The 27,143-nt window shown below is 42.6% G+C and overlaps 1 protein-coding gene across 9 annotated transcripts in view; it reads left to right on the top strand.

Moving 5' to 3' along the window:
* The window catches only part of AUTS2 (activator of transcription and developmental regulator AUTS2), a 504,556-nt gene that overhangs the window by 83,333 nt on the left and 394,080 nt on the right, over positions 1-27,143 (top strand). Inside the window, exon 1 of one of the 9 annotated variants that reach the window (XM_060756942.2) lies at positions 9,865-10,413. The exons of the other annotated variants lie outside the window; for them this stretch is intronic. Within the exon in view, the coding sequence (XP_060612925.2) occupies positions 10,366-10,413 (48 nt within the window). The 5' untranslated portion in view covers positions 9,865-10,365. Of the gene's footprint in view, positions 1-9,864; positions 10,414-27,143 lie in introns of those variants that run through there. 9 annotated transcript variants of the gene reach the window in all.

Genomic DNA, 27,143 nt, shown 5'->3' with positions numbered 1-27,143 from the left:
GTCCACTGTAAACACTCAATAGTTTTTGTAGCAAATGGGTGAATCAGCCGCAGGATAGAGTCAGTGTAGATCCATCCTTTGTCTGTTTGCCAAGTGCTTCACACCCGTCCCGCATCTTTGGCTTTGGGGGCATTCTGTAAATCAAAGCAAACCCGTGGTTTATTTTTATATACAGCATTCGTGGAGTATAATTTCATTAGAGTGATAACCTTTAATATGGAACTCAAGCAGCAGCTGTCAGTAATCTTATTTTTTCCCCCGCCCCTTCCTTTCATGAGTTATCCTGGATTAGTTCCTTGTGGAATGGAAGAAACATCCATAGCAGTGTCTCTTTTCAGCTGGAGAGGGTGACAGCTTACTTACTTACTTAGGCCATCCCTCGTAGCCCAAGGATGATGGTCCTCCAAGTCTGGTGCCTTGGCGGTGGGTCCGTATGTGGCTGCGAAGCCCTATTCTTGATCTGCATGCTCTTCCGCAGTGAGGGCATAGGTTTCCAGGTGGAAGGCGGTCCCACTCAGGGTTGGCTTGACACGTCTTCCTCTTGGCACGTTTCTCCCTTTCACCCTCCATTCGTGCCTCTTTGAATTCTGCAGCACTGCTGGTCACAGCTGACCTCCAGTTAGAGCAAGGCTTCTCAGTTCTCGGTGTCTATGCTACAGTTTTTAAGATTGGCTTTAAGATCATCTTTAACTCTCTTTTCCTGTCCATCAATGTTACATTTCTCATTTTATTTATTTATTTATTATTTAAACTTATATGCCGCCACTCCCCTGGGGCTCGGAGCGGCTTACAAGAATAGCTAAAATCTAACAAAATATAAAAGCAATTTAAAACAATTTAAAAACAACAGTATCAAACGTTAAAAGCCTGTCGAAACAGGTATGTCTTACATGCCCTGCGGAAAGCTGGTAAGTCCCGCAGGGCACGGACTTCAGGTGGCAGAGCATTCCAGACTGATGGCCCCACTGCTGTGAAGGCTCTGCATCTGGTTGCCGTTAGACGCAAGGTCTTGACACTGGGGACTTCCAGTTCTTGAGTTGGGAGTAAAGTAACTGCTTTGGGAGATGGTGATTGGGCATTCGGACAACGTGGACATCCATAGCAGTGTCCTTTTTCAGCTGGAGAGGGTGACATCACCATGATCTTGGAGGTTTTGTCTCTTCAAGGCAAAGGTGTCAAACTTATGGCCCTCTAGATGGGTGGACCTCCAACTCCAGCCAGCTTGCCCAGTGATAATGAATTCTGGAAGCTGGAGTCCAAAACACCTGGAGGGCCACATGTTTAACATTACTACTTTAAAGACTGAACAAAGTGCATGCTATGAGTTGACATCAGGCTTCCTTCTACATCCGGTTTTTCCCAGTTAAAATCCCACACATAAGTACTTTTTTTGTCCTACGTCAGCAAGCCTATTAACAGTTTTGAGAAGTTCCTTTCAATCGGGAAAAGCTTTCCCTGAGACAATGATCCGAGCCATAGACTAAAATGATCAAAAGTCTGGAAATTATGAATCCCTCTGAGGAGCGGCTTAAAGAACTGGGCATGTTTAGCCTGCAGAAGAAAAGGTTGAGAGGAGACATGATCACCATATTTAAATATTTGAAAGGACATCCTAAGGAAAAGGATGAGAGGTGACATGGCTCGACAGCAGGATGTATGGAAAAGATCTTGCAGACTTTGTGGACAAGAAGTTAAACATGAGCCAACAATGCAGTATGGCAGCTTAAAAAGCCAATGGGATTTGGGCCTGCATCAATAGGAGACTAGTGTCTAGATCCAGGGAAATTATGCTACTCCTCTATTCTGTCTTGGTCAGACCACACCTGGAATCACACTGTGTCCCATTCTGGACACCACAACTGAAGGGAGATGTTGACTCTAAGCTGGAATGCGTCCAGAGGAGGGTGACTCAAAGGATCTAGGGTCTGAAAACATACCCTATGAGGAGCAGCTGCAAGAGCTGGGCATGTTTAGCCTGCAGAAGAGAAGGCTGAGAGGAGACATGAGGAAGGCCATGTATCAAGAGGTGAAAGGATGTCACAAGGAAGAGAGAGCAAGCTTGTTTTCTCCTGCCCTGGAGACTAGGACGCGGAATGATTGCTTCAAACTACAGGAAAGGAGATTCCACCTGAACATGAGGAAGAATTTCCTGACTGTGTGAGCTGTTCAGCTGTGGAACTCTCTGCGCTGGAGTGTGGTGGAGGCTCCTTCTTTGGAGGCTTTTAAACAGAGGCTGGATGGCCATCTGTCAGAGGTGCTTTGAATACAATTTTCCTGCTTCTTGGCAGAATGGGGTTGGACTGGATGGCCCATGGGTTCTCTTCCATCTAGGATGCAATGATTCTAAGAGGGAGCGGGATTATTTTCAGTTGCCCTGGAGATTAGGTTCTAATGAAGTCATGGATTCAAATGTCAGGAAAGCAGATTCCACCTGAACATTAGGAAGAGCTTCCTAACCATAAGAGCTGGTCAGCAGTGGAACTCTCTGCCTTGGAGTCTGGTGGAGGCTCCTTCTTTGGATGCTTTGAAACTGAGGCTGGATGGTAATCTGTCAGGAGCGCTTTGATTGTGCTTTTTCTGCATGGCAGGGGGGTTGACCTGGATGGCACTTGGTGTCCCTTCCAACTCTGTGATTCTATAAATAATTCTTCAGGAGAATTTAAAGTGGAATCCACACTCTTTACCTACCATTTAAACTCTAGTGTGATAAGTTCCTAAGGTTTTAGCAGTGCAAGACATTTCTGTTGGCAAAAGTGACTTGTGCCTCAATTACATACCTGGCACGTCTTCTTAGTAACAATAGCAATAGTAGTAATAATAATAATTTCCTTTGTTATGTGCCTTTTCTAATGGCTCAAGGCAGGATACAACTAAGTCAAATCATCAATATAAAATACATATAATAAAATACATATATCAAAAACACTATTATAAAAACATACACCCAAAAACACAGGATACCAAAGACAAACGGCTACTCTAGGAAGCACAGAAATAGCCAATTAAATGCGTGCAAGAAAATTACCTGTGTAATGTGAAATTTTGCAGACTGTGCTCACTTACCACTTAGCCTCCATGCGCCCATTTTCTATCCTTCGGCTGAAGCCTCTCATTTCTTTCCTGTCCGTTTTACATAAGTAGTTTTGATGGCAGCTGCTAGATTAGACTTGGAAGCTTAAAAGATTAAAGAAACCACTGAACGCAATTTGAAAGAAGTTAAGAGTGTGTTTGTCTGGAGGTTTCTGTTTGCATGCTGGTGGCTGAATAGAAGATTAGAAACAGGCTGTGACCCACAACAGCGATCCGCTGTCTGAAAAGTCGCCTTCGGTTCCTGCTGTAAACTGGAAAGGCAGCTTGTTTTCATCTTAAGGTACTGCATAGTGGGGATAATTCCACGTAATTATGTAGATTTTCAAGAACCACAGTCATTCCTTTAACATGAGGATGATAATAATAATAAACTAATAAACAAAACGAAAACCCTGGGTTGTTCTAGGTTTTTTGGGCTGTATGGCCATGTTCCAGAAGCATTCTCTCCTGATGTTTCTTCTGCATCTATGGCAGGCATCCTCAGAGGTTGTGAAGTTTGTTGGAAACTAGGAAAATTGCATTTATATATCTGGGAAAGTTCAGGGTGGGAGAAAGAACTCTTGTCTGTTGGAGCTAGGTGTGAATGTTTCAATTGGCTACCTTGATTAGCATATGATGGCCTGACAGTTTTTAAGTGTGGCTTGTTACTGCCTGGAGGGAAATCCTCTGTTGAAAGGTGATTAGCTGTGCCTGATTGTTTCTTATCTGGAGTTCTCCTATGTTTGAGTTTTGTTCTTTATTTACTGTTATAATTTTGGAGTTTTTTAATACTGGTAAAACTAAAACAAGTCAAAGCCACATTCTGGACTTCCAAAAAATTAAGGAAATACTGAGTCGCATTCCATGGACACCGATACTAAAAGACAAGGGAGTTACGGATGGATGGGAATTTTTCAGGAGTGAAATACTCAAGGTGAAATTGCAAACAGTGCCAACAAAGAGAAAAAATAAGACAAGTGCAAAGAAGCCAGAATGGATATCAAAATAACTTCTAACTGGGCTAAGACTCAAAAGAGACGTAGAAGTAGAAAAGGGGAGAAATCACCAAAGAAGAATTCAAATGAATAAGCAACTCCTGTAGGGAAAGGGTTCACAAGGCTAAAGCACAAAAGGAGCTCAGGCTTGCCAGGAACATTACAAACAATAACAAGGGCTTCTTTGCTTATGTCGATAGAAAACGGAAGAACTAGGAGGCATTAGGGCCTCTGCAAGGAGAAGATGGGGAAATGCTGAAAAGGGACAGGGAAAAGGCAGGTCTACTTAATGCCTTCTTAGCCTTGGTCTTCTCACAAAAAGAAAGTCACCCTCAAGCTCAGCAACATGGAGTGGATGAAGCATTAGGGGAAATCCAACCCCAAATAGGGAAACAAGTCGTCCAGGAATACCTGGCTGCTCTAAACGAATCCAAGTCCCCAGGGCGAGATCAACTATATCCAAAAGTATTGAAGGAACTAGTGGAAGGAAGTCATTTCGGAACCACTAGCAATCATCTTGGAAGGTTCTTGGAGAATGGGGCACGTCCCAGCAGATTGGAAGAGGACAAATGGGGTCCCTATCTATCTTCAAGAAGGGAAAAAAGGATGACCCAAACAGTTACAGACCGGTCATCCTCACGTCGATACCAGGCAAGATTCTGGAAAAGATCATTAAGGAAGTGGTCTCCAAACACTTAGAAACAAATGTGGTCATCGCTAATAGTAAACACAGATTGATCAAAAACAAGCATTGCCAAAGTCATCTGAACTCTGTTCTTGATAGAGTAACAAGCTGGGGAACGCCATGGATAGAGCAGATCAGGATTATAGGAAGGCTTCGACAAGGTCCCCCATGACCTTTTGACAAGGAACTAGTCCAATGGTAAAACTATGGTTTGGTGGATCTGTAATTGGTTAAGCGAACGAATCCAGAGGGTGATTCCCCCCAATGCTTCTCTTCATCCTGGAAAGAAGTGACAAGTGGAGTGTCCTAAGCAGGGTTTAGTGGAATATTGTGTCCAATTCTGGGTACCACAATTGAAGGGAGATGTTGACAAGCTGGAATGTGTCCAGAAGAGGGTGACTAAAATGATCAAGGGTCTGGAGAACAAGCCCTATGAGGAGTGGCTTAAAGAGCTGGGCATGTTTAGCCTGCAGAACAGAAGGCTGAGAGGAGACATGAGAGGAGGTCATGTATCAAGAAGTGGGGGGAAGTCATAGGAAGGAGGGAGCAAGCTTGTTTTCTGCTGCCCTTGAAACTAGGGCGCAGAACAATGGCATCAAACTACAGGAAAGGAGATGCCACCTGAACATGAGAAAGAACTTCTTGACTGTGAGAGCTGTTCCCAAAATCTTGCCTGGTATCAACGTGAGGCTGACCTTTGCCAGAAAGTCATGGGGGACCTTGTTGAATGAAGGCCTTCCTGAAATCCAGATATGCTCCATCCACTGAATTCCCTTTGTCTACCCAGCTTGTAACTCTACCTCTAGCTTTCTAGGATGATTTCACGAGTCACTCCACTCATGTCAGACCCAGATTAGCTACTCAATCAGTTTTCAGATGGATTTTTAAAAATTTATTGAACTTAATATTACATGTTATATCTTCTTCACATGTCTCTTATAAAGGCTTCTTGTAGCCCAACACAGTATAGGTAAAGATAAAGGTTTTCCCCTGATGTTATGTCCAGTTGGGTCCGACTCTTGGGATTGGTGCTCACCTCAATTTCTAAGCCAAAGAGCTGGTGTTGTCCATAGACACCTCCAAGGTCATGTGGCCAGCATGACTGCATGGCGCAACATTACCTTTCCACCTGAGCAGTACCTATTGATCCACTCACATGTGCATGTTTTCAAACTGCTTAGTTGGCAGAAGCTGGGGCTAACAGCAGGAGCTCACCCCATCCCCAGATTTGAACTGCTCACCTTTTGGTCAGCAAGTTCAGCAGCTCAGCAGTTTAACCTTCTGCGACACCAGGGGCTCCCCAACACAGTATAGTCGTTGCCACATGACTCCCATCGCCACTACTTTCCCCCATCTTTTGTATGTTCCTAGTGTCAATTTAAGGTGACCCCCATGAATTTCACAAGGTTATGTTAGGACTTCCTTAGTGCAGGTGAGAAAAAGAAATTCAGAAGAAAGGAGCAGACAAACACAACCACACACATAAAGCACAAAATGAGAAAGTGTGTGTTTGTAATCCCGCGAGCATGGGCTGAAAACCCAGTAGTGTTCCTTCCCATCATCCCTCATAATACTACTTTAATTATTGATGCAGACAGTCTAAGCAATGTGTAAGCCGTATACATAATGCATTTACTTGGAAAATCCACACAAATCCACATGGTATTACTGAGTAAACTACAAACTGTTCCGAGAGGCCCATCTTAAGAAGTGGGTAAGCTGTATCCATGTACTCAAAAAAATCTGTTTGACAAACGGAAAGATTAGGTTACTCTGAATAATCCTAAGTATCGCTGCAGGGAGGTTTTCTTCTCCTCCTGCTTTGCAAACCAGCACCACGTCACTAAGAGTTGTGACAGTCACACTCTGGTGCAACCAAATCTGTCACGTGCCATGGGACGATTATTAAGGTGAGAAGCACAGATTGTGGCTCACATTCCTGCTAAACACAGTGTTTCTCAACCTCCCTAATGCCGCAACCGCTTAATACAGTTCTTCATGTTGTGACCTCCAACCATTAAATTATTTTCGTTGCTACTTCACAACTATAATTTTGCTAATGTTATGAATCCTAATGTAAATATCTGATATGCAAAATGTATTTTCATTCACTGGACCACATTTGGCACAAATACCTGATACACTCAAATACCTGATACACTGGCGTTGGAGAGGAGATTGATTTTGTCATTCGGGAGTTATAGTTGCTGGGATTTCTAGTTCACCCAAAATCAAAGAGCATTCTGAACTCCACCAACGATGGAATTGAGCCAAACTTGGCACACAAAACTCCCATGACCAACAGAAAATACTGAAAGGGTTTGGTGGGCATTGACTTTGAGTTCTGGAGTTGTAGTTCACCTACATCCAGAGAGCACTGTGGTTTCAAACAATGATGGATCTGGACCAAACTTGGCACGAATACTCATTATGTCCAAAGGTGAACACTGGTGGAGTTTGGGGAAAATCGATCTTGACATTTTGGAATTGTAGTTGCTGGGATTTATAGTTCACCTACAATTGAAGAGCATTTTGAACCCCACCAATGATAGAATTGGGCCAAACTTCCCACACAGAATCCCCATGACCAACAGAAAATACTGTGTTTACTGACGGTCTTTGGTGACCCCTCTGACACCAACCTCATGGCCCCCCAGGGGCCCCGACCCCCAAGTTGAGAAACACCGCGCTAAAACATTGCACAGGAATGTATGCAAACACCTAGCTTTCTATGCACTCATCAAAGGGCTGTTTTCTAGTATCACCATGGACAGACAAGACTAACTATTAGGATCTTCTTGGCTATAACACCTGTTTTACAGTGCAACAGTCTCTCCTAGAACTTGGTGGATTGTCCTTCTTTGGAGGTCTTTGAACCAAAGTTGAATGGCTGTCTTTTTGTGCATTCTTTCATGTCAGGGAGTTAGTTTCAATGGCTCTTCTGACTCACATTCTTTAATTCTGTAAACCATGCCTATGCCTCCAACTGCTAAGAGTTACTAAAGACTGCAAGAAAAACTGTAAGGTGTCTCCTGAACATACCTATATCTCTTTATGTGTAGTAAACCATTTCAGCACTAACCTGCATTGTCGTATAACCTGTAAAATGAATTGTCGAAGTCTTTCATTGCCAGAATCACTGAGTTGCTGTGAGTTTTCCAGATTGTCTGGCCATGTTTCAGAAGCACTCTCTTCTGATGTTTCACCCACATCTATGGCAGGCACCCTCAGAGGTTGTGGGGTTTGTTGGAGACTAGGAAAGTGGGGTTTATATACATATCTGTGGAATAATGTCCAGGGTGGGAGAAAGAACTCTTGTCTATTTGAAGCGTGAATGTTGCAGTTGCCTACCTTGATTAGCATTGAATGGTCTTGCACCTTCAGGAAGGCAGCAATCAGCCAGGCTTTGAAGCTGTAGCTCCATCTTCCTTGCCGAAGAACTTTGTCCGTAAACTTCCTCTTTGATCGAATCACCGGCATTTCTTTCTGGCATTTCCTTATGAGTGTCTTAAATACCTCCCCGCTTAAACAGTACCTATTTAGCTACTCACATTGCTGTTTTTGACATTGCTACGTAGGCAGAAGCCGGGCTCAAGGCCAGGAGCTCACCCTGACCCAGGGTTTGAACTGTCAACTTTTCAGTTGGGAAGATTAACTAGCTGTGTTAAAGCCCGGCTTTGTGGATGTAATTCATCTGTTCTTGGAGACTTGAATTCATTTAGAGTACCCAGGTATTCCTGGACTACTTCTTTACCTATTTTGGGTTGCATTTCCCCTATTACTTATTTATCTATTCACATTTGCTTTCAAACTTCTAGGTAAGCAGAAGCTGGGCTTAAGGCCAGGAGCTCACCCTGACACAGGCTTTGAACTGTCAACTTTTCAGTTGGCAAGATTAACCTGCTGTGCTAAATGTCAGTGTCATTGGCAGCACAGCAAGGCAGGAACAGATCAATCACAGCCACCTTAGGCTATAAACTACTTTATTTTACAGCTATATACATTAGAAGCTACTTAACACTCAGCACATTGTAAACTTTTTTCTTTACCGTCCGATCGTAACATTGCGAACGCACACACTGACTGTTATCAGTACTAGTCCACACCTCTTGCATTCCAAAGTAACGTATAATGTACAACGCTGCATCCATTTGTTCTATTCACTTGATTTATGACCTCTCTAGGAATGCCGTTCCCTCCGTTGTTCAGTTAACTCTTTCCACACAGGAATACATTACACTCGGCACATAGCTACTGCATTTTAAACATATATACATACATACTTTGAAATCTACATTATAAATTGCAAACAGCTTCAACACTAAAGCCTGGTCTCTTGGATGTAATTCATCTGGTCCTGGAGACTTGAATTCATTTAGAGTAGCCAGGTATTCCTGGACTACTTCTTTACCTATTTTGGGTTGCATTTCCCCTATTACCTATTATCTACTCACATTTACTTTCAAACTTCTGGGTAGGCAGAATCTGGGCTAATGGTCAGGAGCTCACCCTGACCCAGGCTTCGAAGTGTCAACCTTTCGATTGGCAAGATTTACTGCAGCTGGCAGTTAACCAGCTGTGTTAAAGCCCAGCCCTTTAACATGATGTTCAGCCATTGCAACTGACTGGCACATGGAGCTTTCATAATGGGATCAGTTAAGCTGGAAAGATTCTAGATAATTAAGTATGTCATCCATATTTACCTTTTGGTCTATAATGTCTTGGGAGTCTAGAAAATAATTCTTCAAGGCAGAAGAATATCCTACGTGTTTAGAGCCCCGTGGAGAAAAACAGAGGGAGATGTCACATGGAGAGTTAAAAATGCTCTTGTGTGCCTAGCCACATCTATTCTCTATTTAGTTTCAAAACAAGGCATATACAAAGCAAAGTAGTGCATGGTTTGTAGTGAAAGAAAAGCAGAGAAGTAGATGTAAGAGAGGGACCTCTACCAACATCTGGAACATAAGGTTGGGAAAGAGAGGGTTGCTTTCTGCTTAAGAAGCTTTATAGTTTCCCTGCTATATTTAGGGCAGTAATCTTTCTTCCAAGCGGAGGAAGGTTTGATGTCAGTCCTTTCCGACTCCCCCATTTGTCATTGTTTTTAAGGATGGTGGGGTGTGGTGTGTGCCTGTGCGTTTCAGTCCGCCGAGGAGTGGGTCGGGGAAAATCCACTCTGCTGTAGGTTGTCAGAATAATGTTTAGCCAGGTGTTAATCTGTGTCTGGAGGGGGAAGCAGTGGAATTCATTATTCATTCCGCCAGGGGAGGTCACGGTCCTGGAAGGCTGCCCGGTCTGAAGCCAGCCTCTTGGATTTACTGACATGTGCCACTTGTGATGAGCACAGCTGAAGTCTGTTTGTGGAAGTTGCTTGTCAGGCTGCCAAAGCTGATACAGAAACACAGGCGGAGGAGGCTTGGGAGGAGTGAAATCAAGCTCGCCATTGAAGAGGGTGCCGAGTGATCTGGCTGAAAGGGAGACCATCTTCCCGTTCTCCTGTTCCTTTCCCTCCCCCTGCTCCAGAGAGTTGCCTGGATGTAATAGTAGTATTTTGGAAACCAAAGTCTTCAAAGCAAACAAAGGGACTTGGCTTACAAGACCGTTTGAAAACTGGCAGCGATGATCAAGTCGAGCTGGTTCTACGTCAAGTTCAAATATGCCGAAAAGGTATGTCAATATGTTTCCTTCATGGTGAAAGGACGGACTCGTGGGCATGTTTTCGGCACTGGTCCAAGTTTGGCAGAGGTCCACACTGGACCTTGGATGTTGCGGTGGTGTTTTAGCATGAACTGCTGCAGGCTGTGATGCGTTTTAGATGAAATCTGGAACCGGGCTTGAAAACCTGGTCATCTTAGTGTTATCTTAATGCAGTATTTCTCAACCTTCCTAATGTCGTGACCCCTTAATACAGTTCCTCATGTTGTGGTGACCCCCAACCATAAAATTATAGCTACTTCATAACTGTGATTTTGCTACTGTTATGAATCATCATGTAAATATAGGATGGCCAAATATGGCCAAATTTGAATACTGGTGGGGTTGGGGGGATTGATTTTGTCATTTGGGAGTTGTAGTTGCTGGGATTTATAGTTCACCTAAAATCAAAGAGCAAACTTGGCACACAGAACTCCCATTCTGGGGAGCGGTATGAGCTCCCGCTGTTAGCTCCAGCTTCTACCAACCTAGCACTTGAAAAGATGTAAATGTGAGTAGATCAATAGGTACCGCCCTGGCGGGAAGGTAACGACTCTCCATGCAGTCATGCCAGCTACATGACCTTGAAGGTGTCTATGGACAATGCTGGCTCTTCAGCTTAGGAATGGAGATGAGCACCAACCCCCAAAGTTGGACACGGCTGGACTTAATGTCAGGGGAAAACCTTTACCTTTTACCTTGGTGGGCATTGACCTTAGGTTTTTGAGTTGTAGTTCATCTATATCCAGAGAGCACTTTGGACTCAAAAATAATAGATCTGAATCAAACATGGCACGAATATTCAATATACCCAAATATGAATGCTGGTGAAGTTTGGGGAAAATAGACCTTGATGTTTGGGAGTTGTAGTTCACATACAATGAAAGAGTATTCTGAACTCCACCAATGATTGTATTGAACCAAACTTGGAACACGGGACTCCTGTGAACAACAGAAAATACTGGAAGGGTTTGGTGGGCATTGCCCTTGAGTTTTGGAGATGTAGTTCACCTACATCCAGAGAGCACTGTGGACTCAAACAATGATGGATCTGGACCAAACTTGGCATGAATACTCAATATGTCCAAATGTGAACACTGGTGGAACTTGGGGAAAATAGACCTCTGTTTGTCTGAGGATGATTGGTGGTGTTCCCTCATGCATGTCGTGGATTGCATTGTAACTCTGTTGGGATCTGGACAAATCTAAGGCATGGTCTCAATATCATTGCATTGGTTACAGATTTTGTCAGCAGGAGGTTTTCCTGGGCTTTCCCCCAAAGCCAAGAAACAATCTCAGCTTTGGGAAACTAAGCCAAATGTCCAACACAGCCAGATGTCCAACACAACATAGTATACTTCAATACAGAGATGATCTGGTTTCAAACTAGGCTTCCATATATGATAAATTTGTGTTCTTTCTTCTCCTTTCCAAACAGCTTTCCCTCTAACCGACCATTCATCTTACATTTAATTTTCTTTTCTGCATTTCATAATCTGCCATTTATCATCTCTCTCCCCCTCTCCCTCTCCCTCTGGCCACAGGCATGTAGTGAAAGTTGTGTCTATTTCATTTAACAAGATTGGCCTCCTTGATCCCGCCTCTCCCAGCTCCGAGCCATGTGTTTAAATAAAGCACAGATTTAACTATTTAAGCCCCCTTCCTTAGTTTAGGACCCAAATACCCTGAAGGCAGCCGATCCTGTCTGATCTTGGAAGCTAAGCAAGGCTATCCCTAGCTAGTACTTGGAGGTGAAACCACCAATTGATAACTCCGGGTTCTGTAGGCTATATTTCAGAGGGAGGAAGTCACAAAATTACCACCGATTATTAATGTCAAAGGAGGCATTTAATGTCAGAGGAGCTTCAGCCCCTCATGCTACAAATCCCAGGATTTCGTGGCTTTTAAATGCTATAATTGTGCGCTGAACGAAAAGCAGCCTCAGTTGAACTATTTGCACCCATTCTGTTCCATTTGGGACTCAAAATGGCACAAGAATCCCTGAAGCAAAGGTTGTGGGACATTGCCCTGGGAGAGCTTAGAGCCCACTCAAATTCACAATGCTCCCCCAGAGTCCCAAATTTACTATACAGGGAGCCATTTAAGACATGTGAATACCTAAAAAGCCTTATAGTGACTAAATATTGCAGACTCCTTCCAAAGTGAGATTAAAGGTATTTCCCTCAGAACTGCTAAGAGAATTCCTGTCTGGAATTCCTTCCTCCCAAAGACTATGCCTCTGTGAAGGAAAGGAAATAGAAACAATAGAATACATTTTATTGCAGTGCTGCTACTACACAATGCAACCTAGCCAACTTTTGTATCCAATCCTGTTCTGCATGACCAGCCACCCCCCCCCCCCCCGCAGAGGATTATTAGATATCTTTTAGAGGATAAGTGCCACCGTGTGACTCTCATAGTGACAAAATTCATTGCAATGGCAACAACTCTGAAAAAGCAACAAACTTCCGGTAGGGGTATTACTTGAAACCATGTAGGGTATCTTGTACAATGGACTTCTCCTGAGATGGGAGAATTTATAATAACTATTGCATTTACTGGAACGTAATAAATATTGTTGTTGTCTATAATTGTGCATCTTGAAGTTCAAACTTTTGGAAAAGGATAACCTTTGAGATCATAACCTTTTTGAAGCATGACCTTTTGGAGATTAATTGGCATTCACACCATTTAGAAAAATCATAACCTTTATGTAAAGTATGGTCTTCCAGAGAAGAGCTAAAAACTCGTTTCAGTGAAACTTCTCTTCAGTGGTAAATATCCACTAGTATTCATTTAATTTAATTTTGGGCATATTGAGCATTAAGATTAAGAGACTATACATTAGACATAAGAGACTGCAACAGGATGCCTTAGAGAACTTACTACTTATACTTGCAACTGATAAGCAATGTACTTATATGCTGAATACATGAAGTTTGTAAGCAAACCAACTATACTATTTTTAACAAAGACTTGACAGCATGATTTAAAACTAAATATTTTTAAGGAGTGTAGATGTTTTGGGGCAATTGAGATAATACTTCTGAAAATTATATATCAATATCTATATATCTATATCTGTCTCTATATATAGTGCATTGGCATAATCTTTGTTCCTAATAGTTCAGAGAGATAACCAAGTATATCAGTCTAACAACTGAGAAGCCTAATTTGTATTTTGCCTACTAGTAGCATAGCAACCCCAGATAAAGACATGGATGGGTGAGAAAGCTTGCTGGAGGGAACACCTGTGTTTGACAGTTATATCAGGCTTGATCTTAGGGAGGAATCCAGTAAGCTCAGAAAATAAAAAAGGCTTCATGAGAAGGAAGAGCGGAAAAAGTTTCATAGGCAAGGCCAAGGTCATAGAAATGACTTCATGTTTTGTGGTCCTTAAATCAGATAAGTGTCTCTTTGAGAATTCAGATCAGGCAACACTGCTAAACAGTAAGGATGTCAAGTCCTGTTTCAGGTCATGCTTTTAGTCTAAGATCATGGGAGTTTTGATTCATATTTTAGGAAGTTCTTATAGCCTTGGTTTTGTATTCATGCTCATGTTTTGATTCTTGTTTTCCTGGATTTAAGCTCATGTTATGATTTCCTATACCTTTTGGATTATTTGGGATATTACTACTAAAATCATAACAGTAAATAAAGAACAACATTCAAAATCAGGGGAACTCCAGACAAGAAACAATCAGGGATAGCTAATCACCTCTCAACAAAGGATTCCCCCAGGCAGTAAGAAGCCATACCTTGAAAACTGCTAGGCCATTAAATGCTAATCAAGATGGCCAGTTGAAACATTCACACCTAGCTCCAACAGACAAGAGTTCTTTCTCCCACCTAGACATTTCACAGATACATAAACCCCACTTGCCTAGTTTCCAACAGACGACATAACCTCTGAGGATGCCTGCCATAGATGCAGGAGAAACGTCAGGAGAGAATGCTTCTGGAACATGGTCACACAACCCGAAAAGCTTACAACAACACAATATTACTACTGTTTTTGGATTCCTGGTTGGTGTTGAGGGCAAGATGAACTCTGGCTGGGATGCAACAATACTTAACACAACACAACACTGATTTCTAAAATGGAGTCTCAGTCTGAATAGTCCCAGATCTGATCACATGGTCTGCAGTCCCACAACTTCAAACAACACAGAGTTAAGGGAAAAACTGCATGCCAATACACACATATACAATATAATAAGCAATCTAAATTATGTACATAACAAATAACTAGTATAGGAGACTTGAAGAAGGTTGCTATTCCCAACACAAACAGCTCACAATTGAAAAGCAGAACTGCCCAATACTATTTTGCTTCATTCTCCCTACCCCCCAAAGGAAAGAAAAGTGTATCAGCAGAGACCTTGGCAAGGGATCCAAACTGTAAATCAAGATTGCTAAAGACTTAGGAATCAAATGAACTGCTTTCCGGAATATTGAAGTAACTTGCTGACAAACTCGCAGTCCCACTTGCCATCATCTTTGAAAAATCTTGGCAAATGGGTGAGGTACCAGACGACTGGAGACAAGCAAACATTGTCCTTCTCTGCAAAGAGAACAACAAAAGAAGATCCAGAGAACTACATTCCAGTCAGATTGACCTCAATACCAGGAAAAATAAATACTAGAGCAGATTATACAAGAGGCTGCTTGCAAGTGTCTTGATGACAATGAATGCAGAGATTGCAAAGAGCTGGCATGGATTTGTCAAGAACACATCCTGCCGAATAAATCTGACATCTTTGTTGAATTGTGTTACTAGTTTAGTAAATGGTAAAGGTGCCATGGAGGTGATTTATATGGATTTCAGCAAAGCATTTGGTATGATCCTCTGTAACAGTGTTTCTCAACCTTCCTAATGCTGCGACCCCTTAATACAGTTCATGTTGTTGTAACCCCCAACCATAACATTATTTTGCTTCTTCATAACTGTCATTTTGCTACGGTTATGAATTGTAGTGTAAATATCTGATATGCAGGATGTATTTTAATTTACTTAACAAATTTGGAACAAATACCCAATATGCCCAAATTTGAAAACTAGTGGGGTTGGGGGGATTGATTTTGTTATTTGAGAGTTGTAGTTGATGGGATTTCTAGTTCACCTACAATCAAAGAGCATTCTGAACTCCACCAATAATGGAATTGAACTAAACTTGGCACACAAAACTCCCATGACCAACAAAAAGTAGTGGAAGGGTTTGGTGGGCATGCTGAACTTGTTGACTGAAAGGTCGCAGGTTCAATTTGGGGGAGTGACATGAGCTCCCGGTGTTAACACCAGCTTCTGCCAACCTAGCAGTTTGAAAGCATGTAAATGTGAGTAGATCAATAGGTACCGCCTAGGAGGGAAGGTAATGGCTCTCCATGTAGCATGACCTTGAAGGTGTCTACAGACAATGCCGGCTCTTCGGCTTAGGAATGAAGATGAGCACCAACCCCCAGACCTGGAATTGACTGGACTTAATGTCAGGGGAAAACCTTTACCTTTTACCTTGGTGGACATTGACTTTGAGTTTTGGAGTTGTAGTTTACTTACATCCAGAGAGCATTGTGGATTCAAACAATGATAGATCTGGACCAAACTTGGCACAAATACTCAATATACCCAAACGTGAATACTGGTGGAGTTTGGGAAAAATAGATCTTGACATTTGGAGTTGTAGTTGCTGGGATTTATAGTTCCCTTACATTCAAAGAGCATTCTGAACCCCACCAAGGATAGAATTTTTTTAAAAAACACATTAATTTTCTCATTTTCTGGATAGGATTATATTGAATAAGTTCAAGTTCACTTTATTACAGGTGATGACCAGCTCATGAGAAGAGAGACACAGTCCCTATATTGAAGGATTTGCCTCCTTGCTATGAAAACTGGGTCTCTGTGAATGTGGGCTGATTTGCACAGTGTTAAAGGAGGTATGCTGTGGCTCTGAAGCCTTGAACTAAGATGAGAGGATTTTTTTATTCTGCCTGGAAGGGAACTAGGTTGTGGCTAAGAAAGGAAACAAGAGCACTACACAGAGAAAGACACATAGGGATTCTGTCAAATCTGTTGTGCTTGGCTGCTTTTGACTTGTAACCCCTCGGTACATTTTAAGAGTACAACCCGTAACAAGCAGATGGTTGAATATTCAGGATGCATCCGATGTCAGAAGGTGGGCTCAAGGGACGTGGGATGTCACAGGCAAAGCCATGCCGACGTAAACGGTTTCCTTTTCAAGATTCTTGAGGTTGAGATGCTGATGAATCATGGGCTTAGAATATGAATTTCCCCGGCTTGCTTGCTCAGCCTGAAGACACTATGGGCAACTGTGTAGCTCTGCTTCTTTGAACATGTTTGGAAATATATTGTGAGCATATGTACAGATTTTGCCTCTCAAGAAATGGCACTCACAAGAACTGAATGCAAGCAGAGCTGGATGATCTGGATTGAAAAACAAGAAAACGGATGACCATCCACTCCTCATGACACCCAAGCAGTGATGTTGACAAGTTGACCTGCCCAGGAAATCAGGAGGCAGAGAGGGGGCTTCTGCAAGGGAAACCAACGGTAGAGAAGAGAAATGTGCACTGGCAGATGATGGGAAAGGCAGCCAAGAATCAACATTGATGGAAGTCAGTAGTAGAAAACTGCTCAAAGGGCAAAAGACAAAGAGAACACTGTCAAAATACAATACAAAGAGGAAGAGAAAACTGGCAAACGAAAGCTCTTCATGGAAAAGTTGACAGCAAAACTGACAATGAAAAACATGGATATGGCTCATAAATGGAACTCTGGAAAAGGAGACAGAGGGCCTGATTCTTGCATCCCAAGAACACGCCATTAGAATCAATACCATCAAAAGCAGACTTGAAAAGTCGATGACAGATCCTAAGTGCAGACTCTGCAAGGAAGCAGATGAAACGTTAGATCACATCCTCAGCTGCTGCAAGAAGATCGTGCAGATGGACTACAAGCAGAGGCATAATACAGTGTTCCCTCACTTATCGCAGGTGTAATGTTCCAGGACCACCCACGATAAGTGAAAAACCGTGAAGTAGGGACGCTATATTTATTTTAATATTTACACATTATTTTAGTAGTTATTCACTTTTAAAAGTCTTTATAAACTTAAAATAAACCCTTTTTCTGTTTTACCGAGTACCTGCCTCCCTGTCAGTGCGGTGGTTGCGAAGGATGGAAGGAAAGAAAGCAAGCCCTCCTTGCCTTTCTCTTTGCCAGGTGAAGGGAAAAAGAGTGAAGGAAAGGAAGGAAAGGCCCTTCAAGGCTGGAAAGAGGGAGGGAGGACTGAGGAGGGAAAGCGGCCTGGAGAGCAGCGGCAGCAAAACAGCGAAAATATTACAATATATATTTAAAATTTAAATTAATATTTATTGAAAAACCATGAAACAGCGAGTCCGCTAGAAGTGAACCGCGAAGTAGCAAGGGAACACTGTCCCATTGCTCAGATGATCCATTGGAACTTGGACCACAGATTGGGAACCACTGTTGTAGAACATCTGAACCAGAGATTTAGATTCTATAGATTGTGTATAGATATCATTCATTCCTTCATTCATTCATATATAGGCAAGAACAGTAAATGTTAGTTCAGGACTAAAGCAAGTTCAAAGGTCTACATGTATATGCTAATCCATTTAACAGGTTGAGGATATAGTATGTCAGGCTGTATCAAAAGCCCAGATCCAATAACCTGCTTGTTCTTGTATTACTCATGCAAAATCTACTGATGGTAAAATGAACCCAAGGTAAGGACCTGAGATAGTACTGTATAGAGAGACCTACAGTTCATCAGAGCGTCACTTGTGGTAAAACGTTCCTTTTTTGTCCACACAGTTTCAGCACTTGTTACTTATCCCCTTACACCTTTTTGACAGTCTGTCAGGGGTCAAGTGCCATCTATAAAACGTATTATAGTAATTGTCTTTGAGGTTATTCCAGAAGCATGTGAGAAGCTTGGCAACTCATTGAACACTGAGAAAACCAATGTGCTCTTCCAGCAGTCACCAGGCAATCCCTCTGCAATGCCTGAAATACAGCTTAATGGTGTAACATTAGAAAATGTTGACTGTTTCCGCGTCCTTGGCAGCCACCTCTCCACAAAAGTCAACATTGACACTGAAATACAACACGAATACATTAATACCCACATTTGAATACTATTTTTTGGGGGTGGGTGGGTGATGGATTTTGTCATTTGGGAGTTGTAGTTGCTGGGATTTATAGTTAACCTACAATCAACGAGCATTATGAACTCCACCAATGATGGAATTGAGCCAGACTTGGCACACAGAACTCCCATGACCAACAGAAAGAGGTTTAGTGGGCACTGACCTTGAGTTCTGGAGTTGTAGTTCACCTACGTCCAGAGACCACTGTGGAATCAAACAATGATAGTTCTGGAGCAAACTTGGCATGAATACTTAATATTTATTTATTTATTTGTTTACCACATTTCTACCCCGCCCTTCTCAACCCCCGAAGGGGGACTCAGAGTGGCTAACACTGACAACAATTTGATACCGCAATTATCACAATATCACAGTATTAACAATATAAAACCATAAATACACAATAGATTAAAACAATAACATTAGTTATATAATCATATAGCCTTTTCCATTGTTATAACAATCATATCGTCCAGTTCAGTGTCCAAAGTGCCGTTATGCCTGCTAGCCAAAGGCTTGGTTCCAAAGCCACGATTTCAGTCTTTTCCTAAAGGAAAGGAGGGAGGGTGCCGATCTAATTTTGCTGGGAAGCGAGTTCCACAAGCGGGGGGTCACCACCGAGAAGGGCCTGTTTCTTTCACACCAGTCGCATTTGCGAGGCTGGTGGGCCCGAGATCAGGGCCTCCCTGGTAGATCTTAAACTACGAAGTGGAATGTAGCAGGAGATATGTTTGGATAAGTAAGCTGGGCCGAAGCTGTATTGCCCAAATGTGAACACTAATGGAGTTGGGGGAAAATAGATCTTGACATTTGGGAGTTGTAGTTGCTAGGATTTATAGATAATCTACAATCAAAGAGCATTCTGAACTTCACAAATGATAGAATTGGGTCAAACTTCCCACACAGTACTCTCATGCCTTGAAGGGACTCACTGTTGTGAGCCTCCCTCCAGTCTCACACACTCTCCCTCGTCCACACATGTGTCATGTACTGAGTATGCCTGCTCTCCCCTCCCTGCTTGGAGTATCAGAAACAGGCCTACCCTTGGCCGAGAGGCTGGCCAGTCACAGCAGAGGGCTTTTAGTGGGAGGATTTGTTGTCTGTTTCCAAAACGGAAGAGAAGGACAGGCGGAGAGATCTTCAGCCTTCTCTGCCAAAGGGGTTCCTAAGACCATTAGAAATATGTTTTCTGATGGTCTTAGGTGACCCCTCTGAAACCCCCTGGTGTCCCTCTCAGGGTCCCAACACCCAGATTGAGAAACAGTGCTTTAGAGGTTTGTAAAAAATTGATGACAATCTTTTGGGGGTGCTTTGATTGTGCTTTTCCTTCATGGCAGGGAGTTGGACTAAATGGCCCATGTGTTCTCATCCACTTCTGTGATTCGCTTAGGGGAGTAGAAGCAGTATCTGATGATGACAATTCCATTTCTTCATCTCTTTATAATAGTTTGGCTCTGTGCATACAATCTGCTGCAAGTCTAAACCCATCTGGTCTTATCCTCCTTCCTCCTGAAACCCTTTTCCTCCGGTCCATCCAAAACACATTGGCTGCCATCTTGTGTGGTCCACTGTCTCTGTGAAAATAAACCAGGCCGGGTGGTTTCTGACAGGTTTTGATCTTCCCTGGATTGCTGTAATTAAATGCCATTCATTCAAGGAGTTTGGGAAGAAGAGGGGGAAATCGCTCCTTCCAAAAGTATGGGTTCAGGATGCTTTTTGATTAGCGGCAATGGTTTGTTTACAGCACTTGTTGGAAAATTAAAGTGTATAATTTGAACAAGAGCAGGTATGACTGCCTTTTTTCCTTGGGGATCAGACCAAAACTTAATACGAAACAGATGGCAAACTTTTTGCTTTCTCAACCTCCCCCCTCCTATTTTTGTGCATTGCTTTGTTTTACTGTGGAGCCCCCGGTGGCACAGTGGGTTAAGCCACTGAACTGCTGAACTTGCTGATTGAAAGGTCGCAGGTTTGAATCTGGGGAGTGGGTGAGCTCCTGCTGTTAGCCCCAGCTTCTGCCAAATACCCGATACACCCAAATTTGAATACTGAAGGGGTAAGGGGGGATTGATTTTGTCATTTGGGAGTTGTAGTTGCTGGGATTTATAGTTAACCTACACCCAAAGAGCATTTTGAACTCCAACAACAATAGAATTGAGCCAAACTTGGCACACAGAACTCCCATGACCAGCAGAAAAGAGTTTGGTGGGCATTGACCTTGAGTTTTGGAGTTGTAGTTCACCTGCATCCAGCGAGCACTGTGGACTCAAACAATGATTGATCGGGACCAAACTTGGCACGAATACTCAATATGCTCAGGTGGAGTGTAGGGAAAATAGACCTTGACATTTGGGAGTTGTAGTTGCTGGGATTTATAGTTCCCCTACAATCAAAGAGTATTCTGAACTCCCTCAACTATGGAATTGAACCAAACTTATCACACAGAACTCCCATGACCAACAGAAAATACTGGAAGGGTTTGGTGGGCATTGACCTTGAACTTTGGAGTTGTAGTTCACCTACATCCAGAAAGCACTGTGGACTCAAGCAATGATATGTCTGGACCAAACTTGGAAAAAATACTCAATATACCCAAATGTGAAAACTGGTGGAGTTTGGGGAAAATAGATCTTGACATTTGGGAGTTGTAGTTGCTGGAATTTATAGTTCGCTTACAATCAAAGAGCACTCTGAACTCCACCAGTGATGAAGTGCCAAGGTTGGTGCCAAGCTTGGTTTAATTCCATTGCTGGTGGAGTTCAGAATTCTCTTTGATTGTAGGGGAACCATAAATCCCAGCAACTACAACTCCCAAATGACAAAATCAATCCCCTCCAACCCCACTATTATTCAAATATGGGCATATCTGTTCCAAATTTGGTCCAGTGAATGAAAATGCATCCTGCATATCAGATATTTACATTATGATTCATAACAGTTATGAGTTGTAAAACAGCAAAATTACAGTTTTGAAGTAGCATCAACCCATTGATAAGTTCACCTAACATTGCACCCATCCTTCGCAATCATGTTTTGCATTGATTGAAAATTTGTGTCCAGTTTCCTGGTTTTGTGTAACCTGACCCAGTCTTAACTTTCGTCTTAAACCAACAGACATTTTCTTCCTTTTCCATATTCTACTTTACTAGCCCCGTGTTTCACAGCTGTTGTCTATTTTCATTAAGCTGTTATGGTTTGCCATTTGAAACAATGTCATGTGTAATTAAAATCTGTGGATGTCTCTCCCCTCTAGGCGCTCTGCATCTGCAGTAGAGTTTAGTCCAGTTGCGGGGAGTTTGGCGATGTGGTTCCATGGGTCTTGTCCCTTTCCAACAGCATTGTTTCAACTTATAGTACAGGACTCAGTACTTCTCTACTTTCCTGGGGATTTCCCATATATTCCTTAGGAAAAAAAATGCAGTTTTAGGCCAGATTGCACAAAGGGGCTGTTTATAATTGTATCATATTTCTTATTGTTCTGGCAATTTTAGGAAATCTCACAAACTAGAGAGTGCCACTTGCCCAAGTTCACTTGGTGGGCTTCCATAGCTGAACAAGGACACTTCTATGGGTTGCTGTGAGTTTTTCGGACTGTATGACCATATTCCAGAAGCATTCTCTCCTGACGTTTCACCCACATCTATGGCAGGCATCCTCTGAGGTTGTGAGGTCTGGGTTGCTATGTGTTTTCCAGGCTGCATAGCCATGTTGCAGAAGCATTCTCTCCTGATGTTTCACCCACATCTATGGCAGGCATCCTCAGAGGTTGTGAGATCTGGGTTGCTATGAGTTTTCCAAGCTGTATGGCCATGTTCCAGAAGCATTCTCTCCTGACATTTAGCCCACATCTATGGCAGGCATCCTCAGAGGTTGAGGGGTCTGTTGGAAACTAGACAAGTGAAGTTTATATGTCTGTGGAATAATGTCCAGGGTGGGAGAAAAAACTCTTGTCTGTTTGAGATAAGTGTGAATGTTGCAATTGGCCACCTTGATTAGCACTGTAGCTTCAAAGCCTGGCTGGTTGCTGCCTGGGGAAATCCTTTGTTGGGAGGTGTTACTTGACTCTGATTGATTCCTGACTGGAATTCTCCTGTTTTCTAAGTGTTTCTCTTTATTTACTGTCCTGATTTTAGAGTTTGTTTTAAATACTGGTAGCCAGATTTGATTCATTTTCATGGTTCCCTCCTTTCTTTTGAAATTGTCCACATGCTTGTGGATTTTAGTGGCTTCTCTGTGTAGTCTGACATGGTGGTTGTTAGACTGGTCCAGCATTTCTGTGTTCCACAGACACCTAAACCTCCCTTGCCTAGTTTCCAACAGTCCTCTCAACCTCTGAGGATGCCTGCCATAGATATGGGTGAAACGTCAGGAAAGAATGCTTCTGGAACATGGCCAGACAGCCCAGAAAACTCATTTATTTATTTTCAGAATTTATATTCTGCCCTTCTCACCCCAAAGGGGACTCAGGGCGGATCACAATGCAGACATACACAGCAGACATTCAATGCCGTTTCCTAGACATACAGACAGACAGCTAGAGGTGTTTTTGGCATTTCCAATTCAGTGCCTGGAGGTTATGCTCGATTCTGGCCACAAGGAGGAGCTGTCGCTTCATCTACTATGACACTGAGTCATTTTGATTGTATTTCCTCAACCCAGCAACCCAGTGATTCCAGTCATGAAAGCCTTCGACAACACAAAGATACTGACCTCCTGGAGTCTTAGTCCAGCATTCAAACCACTATTCCATGCTGTCTATATTCATCCAGTTAGTCAAATCGTATAGATTCTGCTTGGCAGCTCTCTGATAATTGTGCTACATGGGATGTTTTTAACAAGTAAATATTTGGGATCCATCCTGAGGTCTTGCTCATAAAATGACAGTTTATTCTGGTGGAGACAAACCATATTTAATCCTAATGAAAATAAGTGTTTGTGAGGTTTGGGTTCATTAGCCAGGGTGCTCCTCTGTTACAGCCGTAGGTTTAGATTTCAGAGCTTTTGTTTCCGTAACCATCACTTGCTATGTCACATGAAAAAAACAAACTAGGATTGATGGTGATTGCAACTTTCTTAGAAGACGACAATTTCGTAATTGATGCTTTGATGTTCACTTTTTAAGACAATAGCCAGGTGATATTGGCTTCTTTCAGTAAGGATTAGCCATAGTTGAATAATATAATATGTCAGAAATATTAAAAATAAGCTAAATAAATTAAATTAATTTTTAATTACAAAAAATGTGTGTCAAGAACTGAAAGGCTTAAATGAATGCAATCACTCAGCAAAAGTTGCAGTTCTATATAAGCATGTGTGCCTGTAGCTTAGTAGCCGTCAATCAGAGGTAAACCTCAGTGGGAGAAAGGTCTCAGTTTGTGAGAAGGCCTCACAGTATGAGGTGGGCCTTTGTCTATGAGAATGCTGCATGTGAGAAGGTCTCAGTTTGTGAGAAGGCCTCACAGTGTGAGGTGGGCCTTAGTCTATGAGAATGCTGCATGTGAGAAGGCCTGGTGTGAGAAGCTTCAGTGAGAGAAGCTCCAGGTTGAAGGCCTCATATGTAAAGCTGTGTGCAAAACTACTGGGTGGCATTCCATTGTGAGTCAAGCACTGAAAGGGTTAAATGGATGCAACAACTCAGCAAAAGCTGCAGTTCTATATAAGCAGTTGTGCCTGTAGCTTAGTAGCCATCAGTCTGAGGTAAACCTCAGTGGGAGAAAGGTCTCAGTCTGTGAGAAGGCCTCACAGTGTGAGGTAGGCCTTTGTCTATGAGAAGGCTGAGTGTAAGAAGGCCTGGTGTGAGAAGCTTTGGTGAAAGAAGCTCCAGGTTGAAGGCCTCGTGTGAATGTGAAGCTCCATTGTGAGTCAAGCACTGAAAGTGTTAAATGAATGCAATGGCTCAGTAAAAGCTGCAGTTCTATATAAGCAGGTGTGGCTGTAGCTTTATAGCCGTCAGTCTGAGGTAAACCTCAGTGGGAGAAAGGTCTCAGTCTGTGAGAAGGCCTCACAGTGTGAGGTAGGCCTTTGTCTATGAGAAGGCTGAGTGTGAGAAGGCCTGGTGTGAGAAGCTTTGGTGAAAGAAGCTCCAGGTTGAAGGCCTCGTGTGAATGTGAAGCTCCATTGTGAGTCAAGCACTGAAAGTGTTAAATGAATGCAATGACTCAGTAAAAGCTGCAGTTCTATATAAGCAGGTGTGGCTGTAGCTTAGTAGCCGTCAGTCTGAGGTAAACCTCAGTGGGAGAAAGGTCTCAGTCTGTGAGAAGACCTCACCATGTGAGGTATTCTGTGAGAGAAGACCTCACAGTGTGAGTTAGGCTTTAGTCTATGAGAAGGCCTGATGTGAGAAGCTTTGGTGAGAGAAGCTCCAGATTGAAGGCCTCATGTGTAAAGCTACTGGGTGAAACTCCAGTGTGAAAATTGAACTTAATATGTGTTATGGAAATCTTGTTTTTGTAAATAGTGTAACCATATAATTTTACTACAAAGAAAAGCCTCCTATGGAAGAGATAACTTTGGTCTGTGTGTTTTTGATATTTTCGTCAGTTTTGGTTACTGGTGCTGGATCACACTGTTGCTAATGTTACTCTGTGGTACATTTATGAGGAGGGTCTTTTGTTAATAAGCCCACTCACCCAACATAATACTGTATTTCTTTGATTCTAAGAGAACATGCAACCCCTGTAAACCCACTACACCACATCTCACAAGGAGGAACAATCCCACAACACCTATAGTTTTATGTAAAAGTGTTTGTCTGTTCAAAGAAAGCATGTGTACCTTGCATCTCCTAGTCTTTGTTGTACATTCATGTTCACTGAATCTAGCCTTTTCCTTTGAACCATAAAATCGAAGCACTCGCTTTCTTCTAAAGAGTATCCCTCCCCTTTTTGGAAAGAGAGAGAGAGAAAGGAAAACATATCGGATGTTGTATGAACAAAGATATGGAAATGTGAGAAGAGGGCAGCATCTGGAGGTTTTCAAATCCGAGACTACAGCTTGTGTGTTTCCTTTTGCTGTTAGAAGAGTGGAAATCTGTTTGCTGTCATTTCCCATCTTGTCACTTTGTGGGGTTGGCATCTTGCAGAATCTTCCACTAGCTGTTTCTGTCTTTTGAGACAGATGGCAGGCGCACTTTGATATTTCCCCATGTTCTAAATAACTCGCATGTGTTCTACCTTTGTGCAGTGATCACATAATGGTTGTGCCTCGCATACCGTTAGCTGAGCAGTCTGCAGTGAAGGGAGGGAGGGAAGGACATTCCTAAAACACTTGGGTGGGAGATCAATTTGCTTCTTATTTCTCACCCAAAATGCAGGTAAAATTGAGCTTAGATTGTGCTGACTTGGATACTTTAATTGATATGGATCCAAATAGAACACTGGTTCCCAACTTGTGGTCCATGGACCATCAGTGATCCGCCAAAATGAAAATATGGGCCACAGCCTCACAACTGTTGCCTCGAAACCATGTGTCAACAAGAGTAACTGGTCTCGTGAAACCCTCTTATAGTGCCGAGGCAACGGGGATGTCGGGAGGGGAGAGGCTGACTACCCACAAAAGATTACCACTACCACATCATTAGTAGAGCTGATGTGGTCTATCCAATGAAATTTTCTGAATCTGCACCCCAAATAACCAAACTGAATCTAAAGTTGACCAAAACTGATTTGTAACCCTTATGGTACTAAAGTTGGAGAGTGGTCCCTGGTCAAAGTGGTCTCTGGTCAAAAAAAGGTTGGGAACCACTGTTCTGGAGCATGTTGTGGTCTCTGCTCCAGGAGTTTCTGGATGAAGCAGACTATTTTGTTTCATTTTCGATCCAATTTCAGGTCTGTCTAGGGAACACTTTGGCTATCTTGGTAGATGACCCATGCAGCACCCACATCGTGCCTGTGTGTTTCCCAGAAGGCCATGGTTGGCTGCTGTGTGCATATATTGGACTGTATATACTCATGTGTAACTTGACCTCATAGTGAAAGGCTGATTTGGGGGCCAGCATTTTAGATTTTGATATGACCTATTTTGAGGGTTGTTTTACAGAGAGGGGACAACACCAGTGAGACTTCAGGGGATGAGAAAACCATATGTAATAAGCTACAGCACTACAAAATGGTTTTATGAGACCGGTAGCTCTCGTTGCAACAGTGTAGTAATGGTGAGGCCATGGACCATATTTTAGTTCTTGCGGATCACTGGTAGTCCATAGACCACAGGTTGGAAACCACTGATCTAGATGTATCCATGGGCATATATGGTCCTTATTAATAGTAGACTGAGCTGTAGCTAGTGAATACAGTGGAAAGATTTGTAATTGCAGGTTATTTTTGAGCTGCTGTGGAAGCAAAGCACAACATTGTTTGCCATCTTACATGCTCATTAAATTCACTCTTTATCAGTATGTCTCCCTCCTTCTTGGCATACTTTCTTTCCTCTGTCTTCATCCAGCACAGTGCTCCTCATACTTAAATGTATCATTTCGGGGTGGTGGTGGTTGGGGGGAGGAGGATAGCAAT

Source organism: Anolis sagrei, chromosome 11, assembly GCF_037176765.1.
Source record: "Anolis sagrei isolate rAnoSag1 chromosome 11, rAnoSag1.mat, whole genome shotgun sequence".
Taxonomy (NCBI): Eukaryota; Metazoa; Chordata; class Lepidosauria; order Squamata; family Dactyloidae; genus Anolis; species Anolis sagrei.
The sequence above is the reverse complement of the archived record's forward strand: the minus strand, read 5'-3'. Positions and strand labels throughout refer to the sequence as shown.